Raw genomic sequence first — 21,295 nt, forward strand, 5'->3', positions numbered from 1 at the left:
ACAAGAGTAAGACTTCATTTTAAGCTATTGTACAATCACCTCTATGTACACTACACAAATGCATGTAAATCAGGACAAAAATATTTTTTGAAATCAAATTAATTAATGTCTTAGGTGTTCGATTTTTATAATATAATTTGGTATTTTTCTGGTTCCAAGATGGCAAACCCCTTGTTGAAAGGAGTACTTCTGGGGGCAAGGGGAGGGACTTCTGATGGCAAAGTTGAGGGGTTAGGGGGTGGGACTTCCAGTTCCAAGATGGCAACCAAGGGGGCGGCGCACCAGTCAAAGGGCGGGGCTACCCTTGCACCCCTCACCAGCTCAGCAAAACACAGTAAACAGCCCTTTACCCAAAATATATTGCTTGCCCCTGGTATTAGGTCATCTCTCTATCCCCACAAGAGATTTTTCACCACTGTAGGAGGAAGAGCCAACCATACTGTTCTACTATTGAGTCCTTGCATGGAGCGTGGAGTAGAAACAATGTTAATCTCTACGCTCATGATGGGAAAGGGTGAAAAATAGCCTACTCACAGTTAGGAAATGTGAAGTTATCTTGGTTACAGACATAGCAGAACACAAACAAACAAGTTATGAGCTCCATGGAAGACAGAAAAAATACTTAATCAACCCAACTGAGCCCCAGAACATTTTGAAATTCAATCACCGGGTGCTGACAGATCTGGCATCACTGTGTGATTACATTAAAGTCTGAATATTTAAGATCTTAGCTAGCAGGACTATCAGCCCTCATACATTTCTCTACACTTTCAGGTAGTTATTTATTTTTGCAACACTTGCACTGCTATAGGAAAGCAGCAAGCCTGCTGTCTATCAAAAGAGGACTTGAACTCTGCACTGACCCAACTGTGGATATTCTAGATTGTACTCTGACTTCAGTGACCACTAGAATCAGCATCCTTAGCACACATGCCCATTTAATAATCCTTTGCAAAGAGTGAATTTAATTTATGTATCAATTCTGTATTAAACGTGGCAGACAAGGCCATTTCTACCCTACTGTGACAAAGACAAGTAATGTATTGTCTTTGTGTACAGCTTGAGTGTCATTCTTCATTTAAAAGAATCATTTACACCTAAAAAAGCAATCATAATGCATACAGTGAAATATGAAGGAATGATCTTCCTGACCCTTTGGGCTATGATCTAATGGATGGGATGGACATAAACATTTATTTAAAATGTAATTTGAAGTTTATGACATTATTTCCCATTACATAGGAATTGCTATCATACTGAGGCACTTCTTCCGTTTTTTATTTCCCAACATTTATTATCAAACTTGCGTGGCAGACACATGTAGTATATAATGGAAAACTAATATCACTGTGTGACAGAAACTGCCATAACCAAGATAAATATTTTGTAAATAATGTCCAGTTAAATGAGTTTAAAAGTACAGTGCTATGATCATCTGCACAACACTTTTTTATTTAAGGAAGAGACATCTGATAACCCTAAATAAGTCATACACAATGTTCTCAGAGAAACCTTGAGATTCTTCCAATAATATTTTAGACTGCTCCTAATTTTTACTGTCCTTACAGGGAGAAGGAGGCTGAACATTATTTGTTCTTTTTAATTTTCTTTTCTAAACGAATTAAAAAATAGACCACATAGATCAGAAAGCACACAGTTGATCCAGTTCTAAAAGGGTCCAATTAACTTAGTGTTTCTCATTATAGGCACAACAGCCTATCTTAGTGCAAAAGATCATGTGCCATTATGTATAAGGGGCTTATACAACTTTTAGAAAGAAAGAGCCAGTGCCATAGTAAAAACATGTTCCTACAGCAACTTGTTGGAATTGTGGTTAAGCTTCTCTTGAATACAAACTAGATTAGTGAAGCATCCTTTTAATCAGAAGCACCGAATAGACACCTGTTAGTTAGGAGTCTTAGTCAGGGATGTACCCATCACAATGCACTCTCATACATCGCTTCACCCTCTACATTCACACCAGACATCATGCCCACTCAGAAACGAAGCTCACCATTTTGCTAGGGTATTAAATCAGGACCAAGTTAGATATGCTGTCTGCATAACACAATAAGTGCCATCTCTTCTTCAGGATGTCCCTGTTCTGTGACAGCAATGAACATTTGCTGCCACTTGCCTTTACAGTGGATGACAGCCATCTAATGTCACAGAAGTGCAAGAGAAGAAACTGCAATTTGCAGGAACTTATTATATGTACACTAACAAAACAGACTTTAATACCTCATGTGCCTGGAAAATCCATTAAAACCACATGGTTTCCCTAAATGTCTAATCATGAAATATAAACCCATCACACATGATTGTAACAAAGTTAGAACAGAACGCAACACTAAAACTACCCTAAGCTAGGGCTGAAATAGCAAATGTACACTCTCATTTCCTTATTTAAAATGAGGAGTTAAGCTTCCCCTAAATCTGAGCCTAGATAGTCATCAAAAAGGTATAGAGGACAAAAAAAAAAAATCTCAGTACACACTGTGCATGCTTTCTAAAAGATGTACTGTTAGCCAGATGGTGACTGGCCAAGGATACAGCCCAGAAAAACAACTTCAGATAACGCAGCACAAAAGCCAGAAGGACCCTTTACTACTTTTGATTCTGTTTCTGCATAACTGTATAATACTTCACAGAGCACAGCATAGGCAAAAATAAAAGAACAAGTACACACACATGTATAAACACAAGAGAGTCTCCATGCCACAATTAGTTAGAAAATAGAATTGGACTGGCACAGTGGAGGATTGCTAGCAGGAGACCAGGCCTGGAGATGGCAATTCAGAGATGCCCAGTATACCTTTCTTGCCTGTACTCATTTCTTTTCAAGATAAAATGCCAAGCATTGTCACTTTTCTTCAAAGCCGACTCACATGCAGGTGGTTTTGTTTATTAAGACGTGTCCACACATGCTAACTGAACAATACAATCGATTTGAGGAGGCTTGCTAATGCCTGCGCTCTCAGTCCAGTAACAACCCTGACTTCTGAATCCTCACCTAGTGAGCGACAGTATCCTAGTCACGGGAATCAAAGGTCCCAAAATAAGTTCTCTTCATCATACAGGACATCCGGGAAGTCCAAACTCCAAGAAGACAGTCAGGTGAGGGCAGGTGGCAGAACAGGAGTAAACCAGCCACTGTGACCTCTTACTATATATACATTTTTGTATGTAATAAAGAGTTGTTCCACATTACAGGTGTCCAGATATTACATGGTACAAGTGTTACCCAAACTATAAAACTCCTAGTCACATGGACGCTTGGTCAAAGATTCTGAACTCCATATATACAATGACATAAGCTAAAATAGTAAAACCTACAATGAAGAAATTCTTACTCTTAATTTGTGATTTATATTATAATTCCTCAAAAGCTAGTATCAGAGCTATTATAAATAGAGTTGCTCAGTTCACAGTAAATGAAAGTAGCCTTGCAGTTCAAGTACTGAAACCAGGAAAGTGGCAGAAGTCACAAATTTCCAATTTATTTAAAACAAAATAAAAACTCCAGCACTACTAAAAAAGCCACATTTTTCATTACACGATCCAGAAAATGTGAAAAATCAATCCAATAAACAGGTATGTCAGTCTCATATTTCATTAATCTTAAGAAAACCAAAGACCATTCTACTTCTCCATAAACTTTCTCATTGCCCGAATATATAAGAAAATTAGAAACACTGTTTATGAAGCACGTCATCTAGACCTGATGCAGATAGTGTGGCTTTTAATACTATTAGAGCACTGGATAATATTCTTTAACTAATAAACCCATATTAACCAGACAGCAGGAAAATGACCCAACATGAATTTTAAAATCGGTAAGTGAATTAGACTTCGGAAATGTTAATGTACATGTAAGCACTAAATATTACATTTCAAAGACTCTTTGCCAAAGTTGGTAACCAAACATCCTTGAGAATGCTAGGGACACATGCAAGATATGCATTGTAATCTTTTACATGTCTAGGGAAAGAATACCACCTCCTTTATGTTTTCCTTCTCAGTTTGTTGCGATGCACTCTGTTGAACATTTTTCTTACTCTTGTTTAAATTATGGAGACACTGTTCACAGTTCCACAAAAGTAAGCTGTGCATTTGCAGCATGCATTTAACTGTTTTGTTAAATATGTGATGTTACCATGGAGAAAAAAAAAAAAAAAAAAAGATTAACGTGTCTAAAAAAAAGACAGATTAAACCTGAGACTACACAAACATTTATCCACTAGGCATAAGCGCCTGTGTCACTACAGGGTGCAGCTAAGGTTATTTCATTTGTGCATTTCCTTAACATGTTTAATTTAAAAAAAATATATAACCTTAACCTAATTCTCTGTATTTTTAATGGTGGTTTGGGGCTATTTACAAGTTCTCTGTAGTAATTTACTTGTAAATTACTGAAATATACTTTCAACCTCAATTTCATTTTAACATAATTTTGGTCAGGGGGTGCACGTGATTCAGATATTATATACTATACTACTCTGTTTACCACTGTGGAGTGGTATTGATTTAAGCCAGTGTACCTTGCAACAATGACCTACTGGAAAAATATTTTATGCACTGAAGAACAAGAGTGAAATAATGTTTTAAAAGAGGTAGAAAGAGAACAAAATGCTACAGTTGGTCTAGAAGCATCCTTATATATCTAGATGCTATTTCTCTTTTAATTCTACCTATACCATATGCAATAGATCCTAGGCCAAAATAAAAGTAAAAGAAAATCATAGGTGTAAAATGTATTAATTTGCACATTAAGGCAGAAGTATTCTCTAAAATTCAACTGCCTAGGCTGTTAAACCAACCACCAGTGTACCTGAGCACATTATATAAAATTCCAAGTGCTTTGTTTAAGTTTAGCTTTTTAAAATATGACTCAAATGATAGGGCTGCTACTGTTGCTCTTGGGACATTATTTCAAAATCTAGCATCTTCCAGCACGAAATCATTCAAGGCTTTGATAATTTTTCTGTTTTTCAAATGATGCTCCTATTTTTTATCATGCCCTGTGAAATGAAAATTTTCAATTAGTTTACCATTCTAAGTGCTTGTTAGTGGTGACTCATGTAATTATGATCCCCTATCTTCACACACAAGAGAGCAGAGGTTGCAGGGGAGGGAAGAGGGGGGAGAGCAGAGAAAAGATTGTGTTCCTTAAAATAGAGATTCAAAAAAAAAAATAAAAAAAAAAATGGGGGCGGTTGTTGTTTCCTTCCCTGTGCTCTGCAGTTTCAAACATTTGAACAATTAAAGGTTCATCTCGCCTCCTAGCTTTCTCCCATGACAAAAAGTCAGATGCTGCAAGAACCTTGAACTTGTCTATAATAGTTCAACAGACATAAATGTGTTTTTTATTTTTCTATTAGTATTCTCACACTTAAATTACTTCATACTTAAAATAAAAAGATTTCCATAAGCTGACTCTAGTCTTCTCACTTGTATCTTACTGTTCAGGGCGATGTTTGTTCCACCTGGTACATACATCCCCTTTAAAGGGGATTCTTGATGCTAGATGCAGTCAAGGTAAAATTCAACAGCAAGGTTCCCCTGGATCTGCATAGCCATGAAGATGGCAGCATTAGCACTCCAGACACCTGGGGCCCTTCAAAGGCACAGGTCTTTTCAATGATATCCTAGTGCTGAGGACCAGAATTTGGGATGTCACACTCATGGTCTGTTCTACCCAATGTAGTGACATGAAAGATGTCATCTTCCTTTTAGTCCCCCTGCCAAAAACCTTCCCTCATTAGATACAACTTTTTTTTTTAATTAGGCCAAGGGGTATGAAAAGCAATTCTATGAAACCAATTATCTAAGCTACCACAAATCCAAAAGTAAAAGTTTCATAGGGAGAGAAGACTTAATAAGAAAGTTTTAAAACCTACTAAAAACACCACACACAAAGATACCAGTTTAAAGTAAGGATGAGCAAAATCTGGCCCGTGGGACGAATCTGGCCAGTCACCCTGTCCCTTCTGCCCCCGTTGCCAGGAGAGTTGGACGGAGCAGGTGCTTGGGGTCTGCCTGGAAACTGGCTTGGGAGCCCTGCAGTTAGGCCATTCTTGACTGGGCAGATGGGATGGGGCTGCAGGCAGGTGGAGAATGGCATCCAGGAGTGGGATGGGCAGGTGGGGCCAGGATATAAGGGGCCGGAGCAGCGCAGCTCGGCAGCATCCAGTTATGATCCATCGGGGTTGCCTCATGCTGCTGGGTCATACTGCTCTGCAGCTGCACTGTACTGAGGCTGCCTGAATGCACCTGTCCTGGGGTGGGCACAGTGGGAACCAGGTCATAGGCATGCACCCAGCACCCCTCCCAGGTTGGGCTGGTCATGATCTGTTGTGCAGGAAGTGGATTGTGGCCCTAGCCCGAGCCCCATGCCGTCACTGTCCCACGATGCTGGCCCTGGCCCTAGCTACCCATCATGCTCCTGGATGTCGCTCGCCACCCCCCTGTGGCCACATCCCATCCCCCCAGTTGAGCGCACCCTGCCCACAGGGGTCCTGGGTCAGTCTAGTAATCTACCACTTAAGGAGTTTTGGTGAGCTGTTGTGGGACAGGAAGGGGTAGGAGTGCTGACCCAGCCTACAACAGGTCACCAAAACTCCTCAAGTGGCTCCCCAGCCTAAATAATTGCCCATCCCTGGACCAAAGATACATGTTCCTGCCAGGAGCTGAAGGAAGTATTGAGAGACCTACAAAGTTAGGACTTTCCCAATCATTTGAGATCTACTGGCATAAAGACTCCCACTGGTCGTCTTCAACATATGATCCCTTCAGTCTACCCTTGCTTTTATGTGAACCTTGTTTGTCTCACACCTCAGATAAGTGCAAATCCTGAGACACATAGAGGTATAAGTTGAAATATTTCTTGACAGAGGTTTTTGTTTGTTTGAACCACAGGTCATTAATGATGATATCCGTGTTATTTTGATATGTAATTTATCACTGCAGAACTAGCTTATGATCTGCATTGTTCAAATATGATAAATACATTTTCTGTAAGTGGGAAAAGGAGAGCAGTCTTATGGGAAAGGATTGACCTAGGATGGGAAAGATCTGGTCAATCCTAACTCTGCTGTAGGTTTTGTATACTCCTCTGGCTTAGAAACTGAGCACAATACTAACTATTAAGTTTTAGGGCTTTGGACAATCTGTTTCCCTCTCTGTGAAACAGAGAGTATTACTTCCCTTTTTCCTACATCTTATTTATCTTCTCTAGTTAGATGATAGTTTTTGGGGGGGACAGGGATTGTTTCTAAACATGTGTTTGCACAGTGCCTAGCACAATGGGGTCTTTACTCTGCAATATGGGTTATAAGAGTATAGTAATAATGGTCTCCGTCAAATGAGGAAGCTGCACAGAATCATATGATAAAGTACCAAATTGTATGATAAATTAATTTATCTACCCTTGCCACTAATTCTACGGCATCAAAACCCTGAGCAGCTTCTAGCAGATGCCTTTATTTAAAAAGCATACTATAAAAATATTTCTTCCTCCTCTCCCAAAGTTTACAGCTGCCTGGAGACCAAAGTAGGCAAAATTCAGTCCTGAACCAGTTATAGTTTCTTAACAGAGAAAATGTCAAGACCTTATAGTCTGTTATTTCTTTTGCCCTGCAGGGCTAGCAATGGAAACTTTATCCACTAGAAAAAAAAAGAAAAAGATTCCCAGCTTTTCTGTGGAACTCAGCATTTACTTCTAGCTCTGAAAGTACCTGAGGTAACAATCTTTGAAACACTGTCATGTTTATCTCCAAAAATAAAGTTATTTTAGCCCATTTTAGAGGTTTTTATAGCCCCTCCTAAACTATCTATAGTTGGATTCCTAGTAACCGAGGCATGTGGCTTCACAGGTGGAGGAATAGGAAAATCTATTACAACTTAAAATCTGAAATAGCTTTATTCGATAACAGCATGGAATAAAGTTTTGTGTTTTATGATACCTTGTCTAGTTCAGTTATTTCTAAGTTCCTGTAAGGTCACACATCCATGGTCTCAGCATAGTCACAGAAATAAATACAAAGTCATTGCTCTCTTCTTCTAACCCTGTCTGCAGGAGAAAAATTAAAATTCAGATTTTGCACAAGACACACTGTGAAGGTGCAGATGAGTTTGAGAGGGTTATCATAGCGTGAGGGTGAAAAGGGTGGCTTGCATCTTGGAAAGCAACATCGTTTTCCTAACCATAAGGCTTTGAGAAGTGAACTGGAACAATAGCAGATATACATGTTAAAGAGCATGAAAACATCTTTCAGAGAAGAGGCATTCTCCCCATTGTTCTACAGCCAATACAAAGAAGTCAGGAATAAAAAAGGAGTAATAATGGCGATATGCGCTACTACAAATTCCCCTCATTAACATTACAGGGGGTATTGAAAATTAGAACTGCTTTTACACCAAATACTTTACCGTGACATCTGCAGAAAGCAGGAGACTTAACTTTCAAAGGGAAGTGGAACAAAACTACAACCCCTCCTTCCCCTCAGTTATTTCAGCTGGATCAACAACATGTTTCAGTACTGCCAGCTAAGGTCGGAGAGCTTTCCGCCGAAGGTTAGCCTTGCCTTTTGCTTTCGCAGGCAATAAATATAATGCAGGAGCAAGCACAAAGAAAACAAACAAAAAGACCTGAGATGGTTTTGTGAGCTCTCTTCCAGCTCTACTTTCCTATGATCTTCCAATACCATATTTGAAGTTCCTTGAGGGGTTTTTTTTTTTTAATCATCTGACAACCATCTCTCAATGTGATCATATTTACTCTCCAGTATAGCCTGTACCAGATGCTTCAGGGAACGGTGAAAGAATCATGCAATAAGTAGGTGCAGCTACCATAATATCTAATTTTGGATGAGACCATTATCTTACTGTGTCTAAAAAGTTTGTTTTAACATACAACTTTGTTGTCCAAATCCTTTCTGAATCTTGCTTAAAATGTGCTGCGTTTCAACATCTTGAGCAATAGTTTCAATGCAAGATTACATGTTATGTGAGAAGTATATCTTTATAAGTTCTGAATTTGCTGCAATTAATTTAATTGAATGCCACCTTGCTATTGCATTATGAGAAAGGGAGAAAAGAAATCCCCACTCCTGTATCCTACTCATTGTTTTGTATGCTTTTATTGTGCTCCGTCTTTATTAGTTACCTTTGCATGATAAATATCTTCAATCTTTTCAATCTCTGTTCATATGAGTTTTTCATACCTCTACTGTTTTGTGTCACCTTTCTCTGAAGCCCCTCCAATTCTGCAGTATCCCTGCTGGGATGACTGACCAGTACTGCCCAAGGTATCCAGAGGAGGTTGAATCATTGACTTATATTTAATTAACTTCTAGGGCTGTAGAATAAAGGATTACCAATCAGCAATGCTTAGAAGACCCCCGGGTTGACCAGCTCCTACAAGAATAAGGTCAAATTCAAAACAGCTTGCTAGGCAACCCTACTGTATACTTTAACTTCATGTACATGGAGACTTCCAGGATCCCTGCAGTTCACCACTGCGGGGCCTGAACAGAACGTATGAAATTTACACCCTCACGTTCCCCGTGTTTTGTCTGCACTCCCTCCCCAGAGACACAGTGAGATATTGTGAGTTATGTGGCTTTTCTACAGCTGTAAAATCATGCTTCATACATGCTATGTTCTCTAACTCAAAAAGCTACATTTTACAGGCCCCATCACATCATCTTCCTGTCCTAGGTGGATAGCTAGGATTGCTACTTTTCATGTGTGATCAAATTTAAATGAAGCCTCTCTCAGCAAATCAGTGTCTTCATTTTAAGCATTCTTCTTCCATAGAAGAGAAAGAAGAAGGGACTCTGCTCCTGGCTGTTAGAAAAAAGGAGAAATTGCAAGTCCCTTTTCTTCATACTGCTTTCCTAGAAGCAGAAACCATTTTTCCTCCTTCACATCTTCCCTCAGTCTCCTATTGATAGCAACTGGAAGAGATCAGTATTTCTTTTCCTCCATATGAAGACAGGTAGGTAGTATAACACCACAACTGTCCACTTGGAGCCCTGTCACTGTTGCTGTTAAAAATCACTGCCCTGATTTGGAACAGAAAATGTTTCAGTCATTGCAAACTATCCAAATCTCAAATAAAGTAAATATTCATGAGAGTGAGGTGAGGGGTGGGTGGAGGAGTGATTCCTCCTCCACCCCACCCCTCCCACAAGTTAAACATTTAAGCAGATAATGAAAGAGGTTTTATTGTAACAACGATTAGCTGTTCCACATTGGGAGGCAATAAGTCAGCTACTTGTGAAGGCTGTACTGGACAGTGTTGCTTTGACAGCTTAATGTAACAGCCTTTTCATCAGAAAAAGAGAAATCATACAGAAGTCTGTAACTAGGTTGGCTATATTTTTTAAAAGTGCACATAATAGGAACATGATTTTGTCAATCTGCAACATTAAAAATTTACTATTTCCCTGATCAGGTCTGCTACTTGTTCAAAATTCAGTCACATTGCTTGTTTGTCTTGGTAAAAAATTCAGAAAAATGGTGAATCAAATGCTGATCAGAGAAAACCCAATTCATTTCCCCACTTGGTTAAGTTATCTGCACCAAATTTGATTTCTTTCAACTCAAAAACTGTTGGTGTTCTCCAAAAACAAAGAACTGTTCCTTTCAAAGATTTCAATTCTACAAAGGTTGTTATACGGGTTTCCTTCTAGTTTTGCTGTGGTCACTTCATATGAATTTAAAGCAATGTCAATTGGATCTATTTACTGAATGGTGACAAGACTCACCACCAGAATATGAAGCACAAATGTGAAAGAAGTGGAATGATTTTTGTTGTGATGGAGCATATTGCTTTTCATTAAATATTCTTGCCTGTAATTGTACCAAAAACTGGGGAAAAAGAAAGCAAATCTAACGGATGTATTTTTGTTCTTTACTGTATCTCTGTTGTAGAAAATAGGTGTTTTCTTTATTTTGGGTTTCTTGTTTATTTTCTCAGCCATCTGTAGGATGCTGCATCTGTATTTAACACATATATACACACACACACACATACAAATATCTTGGCTAGCATGTACTTCACTTCCACCTTCAGAAAGGCCTGAAAAGTGATGCCACATGACTATGGCCAGAGCTGTATCTCATCCCACCCAAATTCCCTTGCCCAAAGGTCTATTGTTATATTGTAAAAAAAAAAAAAAAAAAAAAAAATAAGAAAAGAAAGCAACCATGACTATATTTTAGGTACTATTTTTAAGAGTAGTAAGAAGTAGGCAGGTTCTTAAAGAACTACATATGTTCATGTCACAAAGAGGCAAGCAGAGGATTCATAAAATATTTCACTCCTACATGACCTACATAAGTGCCAAGGCCAAATTGAGCCACATATTTGGATTAGATGGTTATGTCAAACGTTTGGGCTGGCAACAACCAAACAACATGTATTTAAATGCTACTTCTCCTTTCTACAATAAGTGCTAAGTTGTACTGAAAAGTCACATTAAGTATGTTAGCTTATATTTTAGAGCATGACATTTTTCTAGACTTCCTAGTCAGTTCGGGCTCTGCTTTATACTTACTCCCACGCCACCTTTAAGAGAATGGGAAGAAGAAAGGGTTACATCTCCCACTAGCCCATGAAGTAGAACCAGCATTCAGGGGTGAACAAACCATCCCCAGTGGGGGATGGGGCACAGTGGTAATTCTATTGCTGAATGTCACCAAGGCAAATTGCCAGCTGGTGCTCTTATTAGATAGTGCAGCTCAACATTAACCTCAACAGACAGGATCTTCAGTGGTCCCTTGTGCACAGCAAACTAACCCTTAATCTGGCCTGAGGAGTGCTTTCCAGCTGCAAACATTCCACACAAGCACATGGTTAAAGACCTCCCCCCACCTCTATAGATAAAATGAACGGCTTTATCTAGCATAAATGATCTGGGGAGAAATAAGTAAATGAATGGAATACATAAAGCCAAGTTATAGCATTAGCAGCTGAAAGCCCAAAAGAACATACATTCAAAGGACTTGTCTGAGCTTAAATGCAATGACAATAGGTGCTTTAGAAAACCTCTAAGACTGAGAATTGCTAAAAAGAAATGAAAAGAATGGGCCTGATTCTCCCTTAACTTCCACTGTGGTAGATCAGGAATGATACAACCAAGTCAGTGGAGTTACTGGGGTGGGGGTGGGAGGAAAGCATGGAAATCTGTCTTGCCTTTATTTTACTAGTTAAAGATAAACCACCTGAAGTTGCAGATAAAATGTTCCACAGTCCATTAGGCAAGGCTGTAACTCTCATTGGCTTCTTCATACTACACAGGTATCATGCCCTAAACTGATTTACTACAGAGGGACTATCCATTCTGCTGTGCCGAAGCCTAACCTGAAACAGTCCAAGTTAGCCTGTGGTGTTATAGGAATGAGTCTGGGAAAGCAGTGTAAAGCAAAAGGCTTGTGAAAGGGTCAGGATTTTTTCAGTCAGGCAGTGGCTGCTGCATCAGATTGAGAAATAACAGAAACTGTTGCTGCAAACCCAGGAAGATGTCCTAAAGATACCTCAAGTGCCTGGGACAATCTTATCACTGTCAAAGACCTGTAATTCTTGGGAACTCTTGCTGTAAATGCCAAAGAAAAAGGATATGAACATTTCTGTATCAGCTACTTGTTACTCTTTCTACCGCTTAAAAGAGCCAAAACCAGGAAGGGGACCCATCAGCATAAGAGGTGTTTCTTTCAAGACCCATAATCCAAAGAAAAAGTCTGGCAAGACAGTTCAGCATGGCTGTAAGGTCTGAAGGCATGGATTTTCTAATATCACTTCCTAAACTAGAGATGATACCCAATAATGGAAAGGAATCACTCATTTAGTTTTACCTAATTTAATTTTTTCTTGGCATTCTCTTCTATCATAATCCTGATTGAATAAGGTATTTGGAACAAGAACCTCCTTTTTCATTTGTTCTGTAAAGCCCTATGATACCCTACAGTTAATAACAAATCTGATTGAATTGTATAAATTCAAATAGTAGGCAAAAAGTGGAAACACACACGCACTTTATTCCAGTTGATTGCCAATTGCTTAAAAAAACTAAAACCATAACCAAAACAAACCCCCTCCCCTCCCCCAAAACCCAGAGTCTGAATCGGCATAAGACCTTCTCATTTCAGGACCACCAGGAGTTACCCCTATATTTTAATATTTTTTCTATGTTCTTAAAGTACAATCCTCTCAAAAATAAAGACCAGTTACTACTCCAACTAAGACATTCGAGCATGTATTGTTCTGCCAGCATTGCAACAGTCTAGGAACACGAAACTTGCTTATGGTGAGGGTGGCAATTTCTCTCCTAACAGACTCCAATATGAAAATTTTTCTACGTGCATTTTAAAGTAATGAAACTTCAGAGAACAGGTAATCATTACAGGAATAACAAAACTCACTTTACTCTTCAATAATGTTCCATGGAGGATGGATGCAGTGTTGCCTGGACAGGACCTGCTAAACCATTCTGGCAAGATGGGTGCTGAAGTGGACTGCTCTTAATGGATGTAGGGCAGAAACTAAACTTCTGCTTTGTTCAAGTACATCTAAGACTATTTATTCTGGCCATTCCTAGCTATTACTCAAGTTAGACACTTTTCATTAAGTATTATTTTGTAGACTATTTTGAATTTTAGGAGTAAAATAAAAGGGGTTTGAAAACGTTCTAGTGATATTCATACAGCGGTTTAACAGATCTTTTGGATGCAATTGCTGCGTACTGGATCTTACTGCCATAACAGGAAGGTTCAAGACTCATAGTCCATTGCTTTACAGTAGCCATGGATCATCCTGTACACTAATATTACAAAATCAGATTAAGAGTTAAGTCCACCTTTGTACTCCACTTGTTTTGCTTCATTTTCTTTAGCTATCTAATATTTACCTCAAGATATCCAAAGTCAATGTTTTGTTAAATGTCAAACAAATATCCATATTTTACCACTTCTAATCACTCCATATGACAACGTTTTTATTGTTAGCATAATTTTCATATTGAATATAAATTGAACATTAGAACAATCCCAAACTATGGATCAATAGTCTGTGTTTCAATTGTTTGGGGGGGGGGGGAGGGGGAATCTATTTATTTATTTGTTTTAAAAAGAAAGTCAGGTTTTAAAAACATGTGAAAAGATGTTGTACTATGAGTTAATATAACATATAAATAAAACCTTCAAAATGAGCAAGTATGGCCTTTCTAAAACTGTACTTCCTAAAGTACTTTTTACCAAATAGGCAAGTACAACCCATCCTGGAATTTTACACTATTATGCAAGACGCTCTTCTTACAAGAACATGAGAAAACGATGTTCAAGCAGCAAATGTTGTATGTTCCTAGTAAGAAAAAAAACAAAAAAAGAAAAAGAAAGGAAATGAAAGAAAAATGTAGCCTTGGGGCTAAATTTTCACCTTCCCAGCATCATTGCTTGACTCCCTCCTTCCTTGAAACGTTCCATAAGCGTATTTATAGGCATGCACCTCATCTTTAATGAAAACCCTTTCATCTAGGTATTAGGAAAGGGGGGTGGGGGGGTGGGCAGAGGCTTCCAAAAGTGAACGGTTTTATAAATCATATGCTATAATACTTTAAGACATTTGGTGGGGGAGTGGGGGTTGCATTTCCCAGCTTGTCAGCTTGCTTTAGGGCTCAATTCTGATATTGTTTAAACCCAATAGGCAACCTGATCACAGTAACAATAAAATGATCCTGTTTTTCTATATTTCATTTTATTTCTACCAGAGTCCATGGTTCAGAGGAGTTACTATTTCAACATTAAAATAAGTAAATGTATTTGATTATAAAACTTTCATATATGAAACACCACAGTCTATCTACTTGGAATCTAACACGGAACTACAAAAGACGCAACTTACTGTTATCTGTATGAAGCCAGGACACTTGCAAGACAGGCAAGTAGAAAAAAACAACTCCAGTAAATGCCTTCTATCAGACCCAGTTTAAAGAAATCCTTAAGAATTTTTTGTCAGAATCAGTTGTCCAAATTATTTAAAGGGTTATTAATACCCAACAAGTTTTTAAACAACTTTAGTTACAAATAAGTGTAGAAGCACACCTTGAAAAATAAACAAAAATGCTGCCATCTGCTTTGAATTATGCAAGACAAAACCCTCTTTTAAGACTGAAGTTTACAATAAAAGTTTTCAATACAATTCTCTTTGTTTCACCTATCAAGACCAGCTACCATATTCTGCAACAGCTGATGACATGACTTCACTGACACTGATAGTACCTAATGTTTCATGCCATTAACTTTTACAGGACTACTAGAATCTTGAATGCAGACTTCAGGAAGACTTTGTTTTAAACTATTTTGCCTTCATATTTGTACCTCATTCTTTAAAGGAAGTAAATAAGTTCTGTGCTGACATTAAACAAAATCAAGTAGCTCTAGATGAACAGCATCAACACAAGAGAGTCAGGTTTACTTTAGTCAGCACCAGCATACTTTAATTTGTGAATTTGGTCTCCATCACAGCAATATTTCACAGATCATCATCAGTGATGCATTCATATTCCCATTCATGTTACAGTCTCTAGTATAATTATCCAATTCAAAAAAATAAAGTACACTGGTGAGTTAACATGTCTTTGCACAACCCAGAATTCCTTTATGTGGGGGTCAAAAGCCAAGGTTCGTCAGGACTCACAAATACAGCAGCCTAAACCAACAGGGCATCCCTAAATAGTAGCAAACACCAACATACGCTGCTATTACATTAATAAATTACTCCCTAATGGGAGCAGTGACAACTAAGATGCGCACTTAGCAGCCCTGTTTGCAGGCTGCCCATGATGCCTGAATGCTCGTTCTTATTTGGGATCTGTTCTAAAGGCTTCAAAGCACACAAGAAAAATCTGCTCAGTGCTGTGAAATAAATCAAAGCGTATTTACTGAAGATTCCTAAGGAGCTTCTGCCCAAATGTCATGGAAGGGAGAGCGAGCTTGCAGAATACTAAACTCGCTTTTCAAAGAAGATCAAAGCAACAGGAGCAACAATTAAAACATGAGTGTGCGTCTGTGTGTGTGCACATTCACGCATGCGGGGCAACAAGGACCCCTTTTTCAATGATCTATGGACTCTGGACAGTGATTTAACTAATTGTTGTACCTTTGATCAGAAAGGATATAGAAAACAGCATAGAGGCACAGAAAAAAATAGATGGCTTGTGCCTTCGCATACATTGCATTTTATGTACATGCAGCATTTTACAAAATATGCCCTTTCAATTCATTTTGAAAAGCTCCTTAACTGCAGTCTAACAAAACCAGCTCATCTTTTTTTTCTTTTTGATCAAAGGACAAATTAAGTCTCAGCAGTACCTTTACCCTTTCAAATGCTTGAAAGTTACTTATTTCTCAAAAAATGTTACAATAGAGTCTGGCAGAACAGCTAGATTTAAAGGCCAGCTGTTTCTGTTACGTAACCTTCTGAACATCTAGAATCATAAACCAGCCATTTCAAACTGTAATTGGGTTACATCTTAACAGCTTCTTGAAGGCTGAAATTTTATATCTTTATTGTTAAGTTTTAAATAGAAGGAGCCAAACCATTTAAAAGGCAGATTTATACACGCACAATACATATATAAGAAATATTCCTCCTAGGGAAAAAAACAACCTGATTGTTCTAAGGACAGCTATGTTTCATAACATTCATTATGCCTCAGTGCCATACACTATTGGCTACGTGCACAGCATGGATATTACGCAGACTTTACTAGAGTAAGATTTGCATTGCAACTGTTACAGATCTGATAGTGTCAACAGACTGGGTGGACTCGCAGCTCTCACTAGTAAGAACACTAGGGTTATTTCACTGACAGTACAGTTTCGCTATTTTCTCCTATCTATAGCAAACCTGCAGGTGCATCAAGGACCCCTTTTTAAATGGTCTATGAACTCTGGTCAGGAATTTAACCAATTACAATTCCTTATTATCCATCTAAATTATAAGGAACCTGCTGAAAGACCCTGCCAATATGCAACAACTTCAATTTTAAAAGTGATGTTCAATACAGTGATATTTTCACATTCTTCCTAATTAAGAATTGAGCATTAGAATAGCGTAACAACCTATTCATTTTGCCCCTTGACGTAAATTGTTAAAAATCAAATTTGATTTGCTATTTAAGCTGTAGTCACTGGCATATTATCAAGTTGTCATGGCTAAAACGTCAGCAGGCACAGGCGCCGTTGGCTTATTTCACTGTTTATGAAAGTGAACTAATTAAATGGAGTAATTAAAACAGTCCCCTTGCTACTTATTTAACTGTGAAGGTAAAAGGGGTTTATATTTGCGTTCCTTGTACCCCATTACCACAGCAACATTTTGAGGCCTTTTCCTTTCCCAGTCTTAATCTGGGTTGCAAGTTTCCTTTTGAGTGCCAGGCAAGAATCAGGCACACAGATAGTTCTTCCTGATATTTATTTTGATGATGCAATGCAAAAATTTCCCCTCATCAAATATTTAAGGTATTCCTCAGATTTAACATTAGACAACCCATAATTTTTTTTACTTTTTGGAGAACTGGGGCTGAAACCATCCCCATTTTGCTGTCTTCGCAAACTGTTACTGATTTTGCTGAAGGAAGAACCAGGCCCCACTGGGAAACCCTGATAAACTAGTGCTGCTTCATGAAGGTAAGAGTTATCACCCAGGCCCAAAATACCCCAGTATTTTGTTTGACCATAGTTTGGGGCCTGCTCTGTGAGCCGGTGACGCCAATGGCAAAACCTCCACATCTTTCAGCAAGGGAAAGGCTGGGGCCTTAGGAATCTATGCATTTAGGAGATCATGCCTTTTCATGTATGGCAGTAGCTCCATTGAAATCCAATGCAGCTATTCATGGGAGTCAAGCAAATTAGGATTTGGCTCCTAAATCAATATCCAAGAATATCAATTTGATCTCACCACAGAAAAATTAAACAGTATACTATGTACTAGCATTGTTACATAATGTTGGGAAAAACACACCCTTATATATATTTTAAAGAAAGTTAAAAATATATCAGTCTGAAGAAGAAATGAAGCACCCATTTCATTTAGTTTCTGGATTACAGATTCTTATTAAACAAACCAGAGCTCATTATAAAATCAATATAAACTTAACCAGCATGCCCCCAAGAGAAATGGCAAAAAAGGTCACTCCAAGAAATTCAAACAATTTTCCTGCTGGAAGGGCACGATTTTAATTACAGATACTATTAATTAGAGCTGTCACTAGGAGGATTGTCCTGTTAATTATCACAAATTCAGTTTCAAGAGTGACTTTTAGAACCTGGAGGGCTTTTTTTTGTTGTTGTTGTTAAATTAAGCATCTTCATATTCATGTTGAACTGAAGACGACAGTCTCTGAAATACAAAAGAGCCAGTTGCAGGCTTTTCATTTATAAAACAAACAAAAACACTATCACGGCAAAGTCTTCTTTACAGTTAGTAACACTAGTCTAACAAATTGCTACTGTGTCCCACCTTATCCTAAACCAAATGGTTTCATCATACTGAGGAGGTTTTTTTTTCCCCCCTTCCCCCAACCTGGAAAAAAAAACCCAGATTCTCTTTACTTAATGTTAATCTTTTCCTTTTAGAACTACATTTCCTCTCTCTGCTTAGAACTAAAGGTAAATCCATTCCTCTGAAATGTTAACTGCTATGTGAAATCATTTGAAGTCCTCATTTTTTTACTGAAGAATTCTCTGTACCTCTTCACATAGGTGGAAATGATATCTAATGCATTTGTTACAGAAATAAAAGAACTTTTAGAGCTAAAGTGAATGATTCCCTCGGTTGCAAACTTCCAGATACTCCCGTCTACCAGAATACAAAGAGAACATAGCAGGAAGGAAAAAAATAAGTGTAAGCAGCTGTAATTCAAAAAGTATCGCTAAACAAAATGTACAGTATTACCTCATTTCAAATGTGAAAGAGCCAAGATGATAGCAAAAATGTCTGCCTATTTTTGGAATTTTATTACTTATTTTTTTAAGCCAAATATTCTGGGGCAGCAGAGTGCACTTGCATGGTTTCTGCCATAATACAAACATTTTCATGCAGATAATTTACTATGAAATAAGTAAATGTTAATCCTAAACAAACCTCAAAAAATACACAGTTGTCTATTTAAACCAATACTTCTGAACCTGACTCTGGGCACTGGCTGCTTTTGATTTATTTCAGAAGATGCATGTGCCATATTCCGGTTACTGGGTACACATCTGCTACCATTGTTCTCCTGGAAACCATTCTGGTTTACCTCCCCATCTATCAGCATTATATTTCACTTTATCTGAATAATGGCAGAAGGTGGCAACAGATCAGGTCAAAGGCTCTTTTCATATCAGACCCTGAAGAAGTCGATTATTCAGAGAGAGACATCTTCAGATAATTGCTGATCCATCCCTCATCAATGCTAAAGATTTTTTGTTATTAATAGTGGCAGGGGATAACGGATGATGGATATTAATGTTATTTTTCAGAGAATCTCAGTGGCAGCTTTTTTTTTTTTTTTTTTATCTATTTCTAATTAGACGCACATTTACAGCAACTACAAGAATAGCCAAGATTAATACCCAGCAGTAAAAAGCAGCTCCAGCAGATCTGCAAGGTTATTAATAGGGAGGTTTCAAGCCGGCACTGTAAAAAACAAAACAACCCCCTCAACTCTAAATAAATGAACAAGCCCTCCTGGGACTGATAAATAATCTATTTAAGTGTCAGGAGAGAGCCAGTGCTGGAGGAAAAAGCTGGTCCTTACCTGATAAGCAGCAGTGGCATCGGAGCTGGCATCTGTGCCCAAAGTGGAGAGCTTCTCTTTCAGTTTGTGATGAGACTGGTGGCGGAGGCAGTAGATGACTCCGGAAGCAACTAGGACCCCAATAATGCAGGTGATGGAGAGGAGAGTGAGGACGATAAATTTGGTGGAGTCTTCTTCCTCGGCTTGCTGAGGGAGATGCCTCAGTTTGCTTTTCTGTAGGGAAGGAAAGGGAGGCAGTGCCTGAGCTGGTGCTACAGAGACAACCAGGAGTGGGAGGCGGAAAGCAACATTTAGACCTGCAGGTTTAAAAGTACAAGGGTGGGGCACCCACCCTGATGGGCCCAGAGACAAAGTTGCAGTCCAGGGGCTGTGCAGAAAGCAGCGAGGGGCAGGCATGGGAGCAACCCCCCGCCCTACAAAATAATGTTAAGACCAAGAATAAAATCATGAGAACAATGCACGTCCCACCTACCTGGGCTCATCCTTCCGGAACGGTTTGCAAAGCTAATGAATGAAACAGGCTCTTACACAGGAGAATTAGAGGGGGTGAGAAGAGATATTTCCACCCAGAGCATCACACACCTGCAAAAGTCTAGTCTCTAGCCTGAAGTTTTCCTCCTGAGCACTTATGTTAAAAGTAGAGAAAAATCAATGCGAGCGACTGCTCAGCCATCCCGCCTGCACACAGCGACCAAAAAAAAAAAAAAATCAGATGAGTCTTGAGCACCTGGTCCCCCTTTAGCTACCAGTCGTGTTACTAGGGCTGGGTTGTTAGCAGCAAAGATCCAGCTTTTTTTTTTTTCTCCCCCTCAAGTTGGGAGGGGAAAAAACCCCAAAACAACAACCGCCCAGAGTAGGCGTCGCTCCTTCACTTCTGGCTGTGGCAGGGGGAGGGGGAAGAAAAAGTAAGCAGCGATTGAAACTCCTCCAGAGACCCACACATATGGTTTTGTTGCGGCGGCAATAGGAGAGGCTCCTCCCGGCGCACTTCGCTCGTCTCCATGTGCTCCAAAACTTGCCCGATCATTTCCCCTCATTAGCTTCATTATAAGCGGTATTAGCAACAATTAAAAACGCAACAGGGAAATGAAAAGCCCAGGCGCGCTCGTTGCAGCAGGACTCATTTGGCCAGCGTCCCCCCCTCTCGCAATTACCAGGGAAATGAATGGCGATGCACGCCCCTGCCTCAGCCCCGCTTGCTACAAGACGAGGACAATTAGCGACCTCCTTTCCGCTTTCCCCCGTGAAGGCCGGGCCGGGCCGGGCCGCTCGGGGCGCTCCCTCCCTCCCGGAGCGGCTCGGCACCGGCACCGGCACCAGCATCGCCGCTCCCGCCGCGCCTCCAGCTCAGGCCGATTCGTTTTCCGCTTGTCATCAGAAAGGCGCCGCAGCAATTAGCGCCGGGCTGGGCTGCAAGAGCTGCTCCTTAATTAGCCTCCTCGCCCCCAGCGTGGCGGACGCCGGGGCCGAGCCGCCGGCAGCGCAGC

General features: G+C 39.4%; 1 protein-coding gene across 1 annotated transcript in view; it reads right to left on the reverse strand.

Annotated features, from left to right (window-relative positions):
• PTPRN2 (protein tyrosine phosphatase, receptor type N2) overlaps positions 1-21,295 on the reverse strand; it is an 870,593-nt gene that overhangs the window by 112,652 nt on the left and 736,646 nt on the right. Inside the window, exon 13 of the mRNA XM_019528486.1 lies at positions 19,809-20,021. Coding sequence (XP_019384031.1) covers positions 19,809-20,021 — 213 coding nt within the window. The remainder of the gene's footprint in view (positions 1-19,808; positions 20,022-21,295) is intronic.

Source organism: Crocodylus porosus, unplaced genomic scaffold (genome assembly GCF_001723895.1).
Source record: "Crocodylus porosus isolate Cpor-Errol unplaced genomic scaffold, CroPor_comp1, whole genome shotgun sequence".
In the NCBI taxonomy this organism is placed as follows: domain Eukaryota; kingdom Metazoa; phylum Chordata; order Crocodylia; family Crocodylidae; genus Crocodylus; species Crocodylus porosus.